Source organism: Perissodus microlepis, chromosome 1, assembly GCF_051167445.1.
Source record: "Perissodus microlepis isolate ML-2025 ecotype Zambia chromosome 1, ASM5116744v1, whole genome shotgun sequence".
NCBI lineage: Eukaryota > Metazoa > Chordata > Actinopteri > Cichliformes > Cichlidae > Perissodus > Perissodus microlepis.
The window spans coordinates 12249048-12261058 of NC_140461.1; the positions used below are offsets into that span (position 1 = coordinate 12249048).

Consider the following 12011-nt stretch of genomic DNA (forward strand, 5'->3'; position numbering starts at 1 on the left):
GCCTAAACTGAAAGGTAAAATCCAAAGAGTTTCCTGAAAAGTGCAAGAGTAGACACCTTTTTTTTTTTTTTTTTAATAAAGTGCACTGCATTCTGAAATGTTGGTGCTGTTATATGAATCAGTTCTGGCATATAATCATATCACCATATGGACACCAGGTTTTAATGCAATTTATTCAAAGTACTTTTTTCCAGAGGGAAAAAAAAAACCAACAACCAGAACACATGTGCAATTCAATAGTGAGGAAAAAAGTGTTGCTATTCAAGTGGCTTTAAGCACACACAAAAAAAATAATGGAAAGATGTCAGAAGTTCCACAAATTTCAAGTCATCGTCAGCAGAATCCATAGGAAGTCAAACAGTCTCGGTCTCTGATAGAGGAGGGCAAACCTGCTCTGGGGTAGCCATTATGTACAGTTAGACCATTACAGACACACGAGTGTAAACAATAGAGCCAGCAGAGAAGTAAATCTCCTCGTGATGCAGCAGGTTTAAAGGAGTTGCGATTTGAAGTCATTTCTGGTAAACAAAACATTTCATGGCCTTCAGGCATTCGTCACACTGCAGTTTGTGGTGTGTTTTAATAAGTCAGTTGTGTTGCTTTCTGTGCAGACACAACTCTATAGCACTTGTTGCATAGGATTTGTTCTTGGTTAACATCACTTGCCCTAAATCCAAAGCATTTCCGAACAGATGATCTGCTTCAGAGGACGAGCTCTCTGCATTATGCTGTGCAAGACCTTTGATTTTTGGTGAACACTTGTCTTAACGTAGTGTTACTCGTAAGACACTGCAAGCCATGCGGTGCATGATTGGCATTAGATGGTGATTCGTGAGGTCCAATATCACATGCAATATCGTGATAAAATTGTGATCAAGATTAAAATGTAATTAATTGTGCAGCCCTACCTTAAGGTGGGTCTACATTCTACTTGGTAGCAATCCTGAAAGAAACATTTTGAAAACAATGAACGGCATTATTTAATTTCATTTCTCAAATGCCAAATAGCTGGAAGAAAAACTCATGTGTTTACAAAAGATGTAAAACCTTTCATTAATAAGCAGAACATGTATAAAGACAAATGACATCCCGTTTGTTTCAAGCTATTTAGTCTTTGTGTTTTATTTTCAGGACTGTTTGCTGTGTCTGTTCATTTTTTCCCTATGGAATGAGTTGTTTTTACTGCAAATTGTCGTGCATGGACAATGAGCAGTAAATTGTTGTTGGGCGTCTTTTTTCCCCCAGTGGTTTTATTTTGTTTGTTTTGTCATTCTTGTTTGAAATAAATAAATAAATAAATAAATTCTTGAAAGAATGCCTTTTCGACAGAAATGTGTGCAAAAGCCATTTGTTCTCAGACAAGTCCACTACAATGCAGATTCAGCGCCACAGAAATCAAATGAAAGCTTTTTCATGTTACAGTCGAACAAGAAAAAGCCTTTTTGTGTTATAGCAATGGAAAAACTCAGAACTTCTGCTGTTAACTTTTTAATAGTGATTAGGCTAACCAAATGTACACTCCAACACAGCAATCCAAAATTGCCTAACGACACTCTTTAACCTCACATTCCTTGCTGTCCATCTAAATTATTTGCTACGACCATCATTTCGCGCTGCTTGCTATTTCCCTTAAATCAAATGTTCCTAATCGAAATTTGAAAGTTTAAACTTTTCTGTACATTCTCTGGACCGTGCGAGTGATGAGTCCATTAAAACATCTGAAAGAGACAGGGTTGATGTGCTGCAATTATCTTCCATTGTTGTGGCCGTGATGGTTTTTGTATGCAGGCACTTGTGAGTGCCACCTCTGCTGGAAGCCACAGACCGCTTTTCTTTCAGGATCAGTGGGCGTGTCCTTGCTGGGTTTTAGGTGGCCATCGGAGCATGTCTAAAACCTCACCAGCCTTTGCTCTGAACAACCACCCCCAGCCCCCCAGCCCCACCCCTTCTTGCTGCCCCTCCTCTGTTTTTGAACCGCGATCCACACACTGCCAAGGTCAGTGGATTAGCATGCATGAGAGAAAGCGGACAATATTCGCCTAACATAAACCAAACGTACACAAGAAAGGACACTGTGTACACAGAGCATACACAGCATGCTCTGTAGCTTGGCTTAAATGGGCATTTTCATTTGCTCCTCTAAAAGTGTTAAAGCGGATCTGATCTGTGCCCTTTGTTTTACACAGTCTATACTGCTGCACATGAAAACACTAATGATAGAAAACAGTAACTGACAGACTCTCTAGATGCTACTTGTGTTCAGAGCTGGATTATGTATCTTTTGTTTTAGAACCTTTCTTCCAGATTCCCTCTTAACATTATCACAGTAAAAGCAGATCTTCCCGTTGTAGGTAAAAAAACATTGAGGAATCGTAGGAAACTTACACATTAGATTTAAATATAGCAGCAAGAATTGATTTGAACTCATCTGTGTTGTGTCTTGTGCCTTAAACCAACTAGAAACTAAAAAGCAGTAATAAAAAGGGAACAAAGAAATGGGTGGAGGGAGGCGATCAGCACCTAATCACATTAAAACGCACCACTGAAGTACTGTGTTTAATGTAGAATACGATTATCTGGCATTTAGAGAGCTTGTTCAATCTGTACAAAAATCTACTCAAATGTAAAAGCACATTTTTCCTTCAGTGTGAGTAAGTGTTACGTGCCAAGAGGTGTGGCTTTGCTTTTGTGTTCTATTTATCTTTCAGGTGTCAAGCCTCCACCTATTGGCCAGTTTGAAGTTGATTGGCATGTGTCTACAATGTTTTCTCTGCTGTCGCATTATCCCTAACAGACAGACACTGCTATGAGGCAATCATTTCAAGCATCTCTAAGCATATTTCTTTAAGGTCAAATTATTGATTCAAGAGGAAGATGATTAACAGCAATAAAACGATGATATTCAATTTAGTTCCCCAAATAATTAGACTGTGGTGGCGGTAGGGGTACAGGGTGTGTTTGGGCACACATGGACACAAAAGCAAGCACAACCACACAATCTTAAGATACCATATACTTTTGTTACTGACTTGGTTCATAACCTTTATGGACAGACTTTCTAGGCACAGCCAAGCAGCAGATGGTTACCAGTTTGGTGACCTCAGGATTACCTCTGCCTTTTGCGGAGGATTTCTTCTGGATTCATCAGTAGCTGCATGCATTGGAGCAAACTGCATCAGAGTGTGAAACAACAGGAATGTGAATTAGCATCTCCAAGTCTGGTGCCAGAAGAAGGTGATGTGCCCACTCCGGGTCAAGGCAGATTGCTACTCCAATGGTAGCAGTTCAAGTATCCTGGGGACTTCTTTACGACAGAGTAGAGTAAAGCAGTAAATGCAAACATTGGCATGGATTGGTAGTGATGTGGATTCTATATCAGTCTGTTATGGTAAAGAGAGCTGAGTGTGACAGCAACGCTGCTGATTTACCAGTCAATCTACGTTACAACTTTAATCTATAACCATGAGCAGTGGTTGCAAGTGGCTGAAACGACCTTCCTTTGTAGGGTGTTGTGGAAAAGGAGCTTTATGGGAGCTCTCCTAGTACCTTCACAGCTCAGTTTAACTCAACTTGGATTTTAAGGTTTTTCAATTAGGTTGTAGGACCTGGTACCGGGTGCTTTTTGTTGTATCTACTGAGACGGTTTCCACTTAATCTGAACTGATCCAAAAATGAAACGTTGGACTGTATGCCACTGGTGGCCAGACAGTGACAAATTTTGATGACTCATGAGGGTGGCTCCTCACAAAAATCTGCCAATTTTGAAACATGGAAATGAAGTAAATGACTAAATAAAAAAAAACCCAATGTGGTCCTTCAGTCTAACAAAAAGCCATGCACCGAGCAGCAGAATACCATATCTCAACTTCCACTGTTGTGCAGTTTGTGTCACATACAAATGATGTCATGTTTGGCCGCTTTGCTACAACAAGCCCACGCACATTAGTTCTCAATTGTAATGGGAAACAACTGAAACCCCGTACTTTTAAGTTGAGTAGGTACTAGTGGAAAAGGTCTATTAGAGAAAGGGTGAAGCGTTTGGTCATTCGGGAGGGGCTCAGAGTAGATCTGCTACCCCTCTACATTGAAAGAAGCCAGCTGATGTGGTTTGGGCGTGTCCTACTGGCGAGAGGCCCAGGACACCCTGGGGGGATTACTTTGTGGTCTAGGAAAGCCTTTGTGTCCCTTGGAAGATCTAGAGGTGGCCAGGGAGAGGGAGGTCCAGGCAACTCTGCTTTCAGGGGTGGCAGTCTAACCAGAGAAGTGGCAGAAAATGGATGTAGGTGGATGGATACTACTCTCCAGTAAGTTCCTCATCCTGTGGACGGAAACTTTACGGTCTCCACAGCGGCAAAAGCCCTTCTGCTGCAGTCTTAGTGAGCTCAACTTAAGCCCCTTTTTCATGAGTACCTACTCTGTCCTACTTGCCACAACTCGACTCGGATCGACTAGTTTTCCATTACAATCGTGTCCCACCTAATGTTTGCTGTTGTTGTCACAGCAACACAGCTGAGCGTCCCGTGACGCAATTAGTATGCAACACAAATGCTACAACAAAGGTGGGCGTCGAGGCAATGATATACCTGCTGCTTGGTCTGTCGCTTTTCATCAGATTCGGGGACCACAGCACTGTTTTTTTCCTCTAACCATTTCCCTCGTTGCCGGGTCTTAAAAATGGCAGATTTGATTTTTGTGAACGAGATGCTCTCATGACTCATTGAGTGACTCCACTGACCAGCCAAATGGTGGCATGCAGTCTTACGACATCACATTTTAGTACCTGTCCAGTTGAGTAGGTACTATTGTAGCACCTTGTACCGGCTACTATCACCTATTGGAAAACCTTGAAAACCTTGGCGAGTCGATCCGAATGGGTACTAATGGAAAAGGGGCTACTGTCAGTTGAAGCAGTTCTCCATCTGCTGAAGGTTTTGGATATACTACCTTTCTCATCTACAATCTATAATGGTCAACTTGAGAGTATGTTGGACAGTGGGCCTAGCTGGTTAGTGATAACTTTCCAAAAATAAAAGTGAGGAGTTTGTCCAGTATTGAAGAGACTGTGTCAGTGGATTGTGGGGGAAAAAAGAAAAAAAAAAAAAAAAGACAAAGATTGCAAAATAGAATTTAGTTGGGTGGCTCGCCCAAGTATGTGTGTGACAAACACTGTAGTTAACGTACTCAAGTCTGAACTCGAATGTCTCCTTGATTAAAGTGAAAAGAAAAGAAAATTAAAGAACAAAAAGAATCCATCTCTTCAGTGCACCTCTTCAGAAAGTACTGTCTGAGAAGCTTCTGATAACTAACAGGGATACATGCTGTATGCCTAACCATTGCTTACAGCTCCAAGTCCCATGATCTTTTGTGCTGCTCTGCCTCTGCTCAAGAACCATAATGAAAAACAGACAAGCTCTCCCTTTGCAGCAACCACAAAAACCCCTACTCACTACACATGAGAGATTAGCTTGCTCATTAGGAGAGAAGGAAGGACGAGGAGAGAGGGAAGGAGGACAAAAAGGAAGAGGGACGCTTTTCAAGGAGGAGGGCAAGGGTGCTCTCTCCAGAAAACAGGCCGGGTCCCCCTTTTCTTACAGACAATGCCAATCAGAAACGGCGATTTAAAGAGGTGACCTGCTTTACATGTTTTGCAGCAGTGGTGGAGGTCAAACAAAAGTTAGTTTATATATGAAGTATGCTAGTGTTTGTGCAAAGCTGTTGTCTCATTAAACAGCTTATAATCAGTGCCAGTGACTTTTAAATAAGACTTTCTACACGAAATTGTCAGTTGAAAAGCAGTTTTCTCACACTACTACTTATGCTCTCCAGCTGACAACCTCAATCACTCATCGTTCATGTCAAAATACATGAATTTAAGATGATGAATGCCGCGTGGAGTGAGGCAAAGTAGGGGGGAAGAAAGAAACATCAGTGGTTTGCAAAACACTCACTTGCTGGGAACCAGCCTTGGGCCAATTTAGTCTATTCAGCTCTTAGAGAAATAAGCTAAATGGCTCAAGGATGTGAAAGGTTGTTCTTGGGTGTGAGAGATGCTAATTTGAGGTGGTGCATGTGAATCACAGGATGACAGCTCACTAAAGTGGCTAAAGAGGAAAGGAAACAAACCTTCTGGGGGGGAGGGGCTTCAAATTCAGGCAGGTGTGCTTAAAGGAGCCAATATACCTCTAAACCTTTATGAACTTATGCTGTGGTTAATGTTTGAGTAAACTATTTGCCTGGATGAGAACAGACAGATGAACGAATGAAGCGAGAAGCTTATTTTAAGGAGCATCTTGTTGGCCATGTAAAACTGCACATTTCAACAGCTCTAATTCAGGATGTTGAAATGTGTTTAGTGAGACTTTCCTGAGAGGAGGGAAAAAAAAAAAAAAAAAAAAAAAAAAAAAATCAGTCAATTTCCCCTGTGAGCCACATCCAAACAGCTACCTCATTTGTCACAAGCTTCCATAATGCATCAATCAATTACCAAAAAGCTGTCGGCAGAGCAAATACAGGAAAACAGCGGCATGTGTTTAAATTATGGAAGCTTAATCCACAGTTGTTATAATAGGATGTGTGGCAGTGTGTGCGGAGTAATTACATACAATGATGAAGTCGGGTGCAAAAAGGTCTCCCATTCAATCAGTGGATTTTGCCAGGAGACACATTAAGTTTATATTTGTATCATAAATTGTTTCACTCAGTCACACATTAGCAAAAGGTCAATTAGAAGCAAAAAGCGCAGAGCAACCAAGTGCCTTTGAAGGTATGATGCCAGACTGTATGTGCTACAGAGCAGCTACTGGGCCCCAAATTGTTGCACTTCACTTGCTCTGCACTCTGCAGAGTCACGTGTTATACATATTTTCCCCCAGTCTTTCTGTCAAGGCCCAAGAGGGGAAAAAAAAGAAAACAAAACACAAGAGAGACAGTAAATTTTGTGTGAAGTGACATCTAATATGAAAAAAACCCCTCAGGGAACAAAACTTGTAATTTCATGTATCTATGCAGAGATGTTTGTAGTGCGGTTGTCCTTAAGTTGGCATATGTGTTTCTGGGCTGGGCCTGTAGTCACTTGTGGTTTCGTACATGTATCTATGCACACACTGCTCCACAGCCTCTTTCCCTGCAGACTTGTTGCAGCTGTGTATGTTGTTTTTGCTCATCACTGATATTTATTATGTTACACTGTGAAAAACTGGCCCTGCCCCCTTTATTTACTACCGTTATGTCGGTTACATATTCAGCGCATAATGTTTTCAGTAGAAACAGCTGTGCATTCTCAACTTAATACTCAATATTTTTGTCTCCTTAAGTTCAGAAGAAAGATGAAAGGAGGTTTCTCATTTCTAGGTGGTGGCTTATCATTTGCTGAAATTACAACTAATGGGGCAGATTTCTGGCACTCACTGGCTGGTTCCCAATGAGTGCCAGTTCTGTGTGAAAATGGCTTGTTGATGCCATAGGTCAAAGAAGAAAGCCCGATTCCAGCTGACAGGAAGGCCACAGTAACTCAAGCAATGGCTTTTTACAACCAAAACATGCAGTAGAGCATCGTTGAATACATTGAACCTTGAAGCAGCAGAACCCAACACAGGGTGCCACTTCTGTCAGCTAAGAACAAGAAACTAAGGCTATAATTCACATGCGCTCACCAACATCGGAAAAACATCGCCTCATCCGATGAGTCTCGATTTCTGTTGCAACATTCGGATGGTAGGGTCAAAAATTGGTATTAAAAAAACAAAACAAAACAAAAACAAGCATGAATCTGTCCCAACTCGTATCAATGGTTCAGGTTGTTGGTAGTTGTGTAATAGTGTGGAGGACTTTATCCTGGCACACTTTGGGCCCCTTAGTACCAAATGATGATTGTTTAAAACATTGTTGCTGTCCATATCAATCCCTTTGCAGCAACAGTGTCTCATCTTCTGATAGCTGCTTTCAACAGGATAAGACACCCTGTCATAAAATTACTCAATATCCTATTTACAAGACTGTTGCAGACAAACATATTAACAAATACAAATAATAAACGCTCACACACACGCTCACACACGCTCACACACACACCTATTCTTTCAGAGGTGCAATCAGAAAAAAGCTGAAGTAAACTAAAATTGAGAAGCTGTACCAAGCTCCCAGAATAAGATAAATCAGGGTTAATTTGAACTGAATCATGCATAGCTACCCTAATGAAGTACAAGCATAAAAAAAAATAGAGCTGAAAATGAGGATAATAAAACCTCAGTAATGAAGTAGGAGCAAGTAAAAAAGAAAAAAAAGAAGCACTGTTCTGAGTTCACAGTGCTGAAACGAGTCCTCTATTTAATTCTGTTCATGTTTTATTTGCTTGATTTGCAAACCGAGACGAGCAATATTATATTTATACTTTATTGTTGTGGCATTTGCATTTTATTTTTCCACTTTAAGCATTCTAAGAAAAAGGCTTTTAAGACAGGGTCATTTGCATTTAATATTAAAAATTTCTCTTTACATTTGGTTGTTGTAGTTTTCTTTATGAAAGGATGTAAAAAAGGAAACCATTACGGTGATATGCACAGACCTGCAGATTTTGGAGAAATAATGCCAAAACTCACTCACAGCCACAATGTTAAGCCACAACTGGTCATCAGTGAAAACAAATTACACTTACTGTATGGGAAACTGATGCGAGGTACGACATCTTCCTCAGTGGCGATCACTGACTGGAGAAAGCTAGCCAATAGCAGTGCAGCAGCAGGAAGACAGTGGACAGTCCCAGTTAATGTCCACATGGTTGCCTGCTTGTCTAAGATGAACACGGATGTACAAGGTTTGTTTTAAGATTCCGTGGAACACATTAAACTCCTATTGATGCCACAGAGGGTTATTTTCTCACTCCCATCTTCCTGCAAGTCAGAGGGGGGTGGATCGTGTCCTTGATTCGAGTCTTGTATTCCCAGTGGTCTTTACATACAGTTTGTAGCCTCTTAGTCTAGAGAAGGGGAATCCTTTCTGGATTAAAGGCTGCTGGATTTCATCTTCTCATAGTGCTCTGCAGTGGATCAGTGCTAAGCTCCAACCAGACTCCACTTAGTTAAAGTCATCTTGGATCTGTGGAAAGGAGAGAGAGAAGTTTTTTCTTTATGTGCGTTCAAACAACAGTTAAAAAAAAAAAAGAAAAAAAAAAGATGAAACAAGCTGGAATAACAGATCCTTATCCAGCTTCTGACGCTGTAACCATAAACTACAAATACAAAAGGACTAACACATTCAAGCAGGGGCTCATTCTAGAGGATGCTGTGGATTTTAATTCAAACAGCTGTTATTTGAGAGGAGTGTTCATTAGTTTTGCCAGCAACAACGGCATCACCCAAAAATGACCTTCCACATCCATCTGCCCCTCAGCTTTCAATAGTGAACAAACAACCTTTTGTTTTAGTTTTTTTCCGCCACAAAGAAAACTCAGCAAAACAGATCATTCAGCGCTCTAACCAGCTAAAATGAAAATACTCATCATCTGGTAGCTTGAAGGGTTTCACAAACTTAAGCCTAAGTGAATATCCAATTTGCTGTTTGAAAGACGAAACAGCTACTACATTTTTTTTTAATCTCTGTATTTAATTATGCTGTCAACAAATCGGTGAGAGATCCCCCTAGAAGATAATACGGGAGTCTGGCTCCAATTTTGTGGCTATGTGGGGAAATAAAAGAACAGTGACTCCCAAGACAGCCCGGTAATTTGTCACAAGAAGGTGCAATGAACAGCTTTTATTTGCTTTGTGTGAGTATACAGATCAGAAGCATGTTATGTAAATCTATACTGGTATTTTTGTGTTTAGTGGGCTGTCAGTTTTATTGAAAAGCACTTAAAGTAAGCACCAGCCCATTTGTTTCAACCCTCTGAGTTTTTTGAAACGACATCAACAGCTATCAAACCTGTCATAATTTATTTTTGCTTGTTTGAGGAAAACACAAATTGTTAACACGAGCCCAAACCTTCAAATATGAAGATGCATTATGTTTCCTTTGAGGTCACGTTTATTGCAACTAGGTGTTGAAACATTTCTGCCTTTGCTAGCCAGTGACAGAAACAGTGGTCTATTACAGTCATGGTCTATTTTTATTAATTACTGCCTGCTGGTTCAAAGAGATTATGATGAACCGGAGCTGTAGCCACGAGAAAAAAGCCCCTCTTTTCCTGTGAAATAAAATTGTATATGAGCAAGGTAGAAATTAAGTAAATGACCAGTGCAATACTTTAAAGCAGGAAATGAGCAGCTTTATGATAGCTGCGTCAGACAAAACTAACACTTAACCATCCGAAGCCACCTGTCCAGAATGCGGACGCCAACCTGCGTAGAAGAAAGGATATTTGTGATTAGCACTTTCATGTTGGTCTCCAACAAAACCTGAGGAAGATGGCTTTTAAGCTCTCTCTCAGTTTACTATCTAGTTGAAACTTTTCTTGTTTACCATTTCAAAACTGAACACAGGTGGCACCTTTTTATGAGTTTTTTCCACTGAAAACAAAACATTTCTTTCACCAAAAGCAATGTCATGAGAGCACAGATACTGAATCAATAAGAGCTGTGAAAAAAAACTAAGAGCCTAGACTGTTTTTGTAAGCCTGGAGAAGTATTAAAGAGGTATTAAATTATAAAGCACACTCAGTGACTCATCCTGTTTGGTTTAACTTGTTAAATAAAAATAACCAGTTTTGTATACAGTATGCTGCAATTTCAAATTAACACAAAAATAGAAGCGCTATGGCCGAAACAAATGATCTTTTCTAAAATTTTGACCCAGTGATGATGCGAGTTGGAAGTCCAGGGGAAATATATGCATGCTTGCAATATATTTCAATCTTGGTCCAACTGACTCCTTACAGCAATACCGCATGCCTGTTGTGCACCCAAAACAGCCTTAGATCATATATTTGCCAGTGTTTTCAAACCTAAACCAGAGTGCAAACTATTACTTGATTCTTATGAATTCACCAATATCCTGACCGGAGTACAGATGCCTCCGTTCAGTGAATTCAGTAAAGCCCTCGTGTTTGATATAACATAACTCCCTACTCCTTATTGCCCAGCAGTGCTAGATGCCTCCCTGAAGAACCCACAGAGGTGGTTAGGTTTAGAAAGTAAACACTGCAGAGCACATGGCGTCTCTCGCATCATTGAAGGAACTCCCTGAAGACCTCGTGCAAATATTTATGACAGCCAATAAATACAGCAGACCAAGATGAGCGTGGGACAATAAGTAGCTCCTGGGCGTCTGCGGAGGTAGGGCCCAGCTGGAAAGTACCATTTTAAACTTTTGAGCAGCCTGAACATACTTTTTAATATACTCTGCTACCTGCCCAGTCTGAAGAGTGGGGAGCTGACTTGAATACATCTGTATCTCAGTGTCACACCCTGGTCTCCCCTCCCCGGGGTCTGCAGCATCCAACTAATAGGTCTGTGTCACTCTTCACTTCACTGCCAGGCCTGCTGTGGTTCTTGCTGCTCCACTGAAGCTAGCTGAGTCACTGTAGGCTGAAACATCCACCCACGGTACTCTAACATTTCCTTTTGCCTCCGGTGGTCCCTCTCATGCCTGCTGGGACAACAAGCTTGGCTGCCCAGCATCTCTTGCACACCTCAAGCCTCCATGTTCCCAGGGCACATCCTTATGTAACTGCAAGTGTTTTAAATTTTAATGAAAAGAGAGGCGTGGTGTTAGAAGTGTTTCCTGCCACTCTGCTTAAAAGCTTCCTAATTCATCAAACTCTTTAGGGCAGTAATGCATGAAGAAATATCTCAACACACTTAAATTGACCTTTTACCACCTCAAAAATGTAGCTGATGCCCACCAAAAATTTAATTGGTTCAGAACACATTTTACACAATCGTGTTTGCTTAATTACAGCACAAACATTCAGTCCTATCACATACACACCTAGTCGTGACTTCTACCAAAGAATTAAGCCAAAAAACTAAAACAAAAACACATTTACTTACAGTTTACTCATCTGCCTCCTTACAGAA

At 40.8% G+C, this 12011-nt stretch overlaps 1 protein-coding gene across 3 annotated transcripts in view; it reads right to left on the reverse strand.

Annotated features, from left to right (window-relative positions):
• Positions 1–12011, reverse strand: part of sema4bb (sema domain, immunoglobulin domain (Ig), transmembrane domain (TM) and short cytoplasmic domain, (semaphorin) 4Bb) — a 64551-nt gene that overhangs the window by 33270 nt on the left and 19270 nt on the right. For all 3 annotated transcript variants that reach the window (XM_084930076.1, XM_084930083.1, XM_084930080.1), the window contains exon 2: positions 8654–9093. In XM_084930076.1, coding sequence (XP_084786202.1) covers positions 8654–8774 — 121 coding nt within the window. In that variant the 5' untranslated portion in view covers positions 8775–9093. The remainder of the gene's footprint in view (positions 1–8653; positions 9094–12011) is intronic.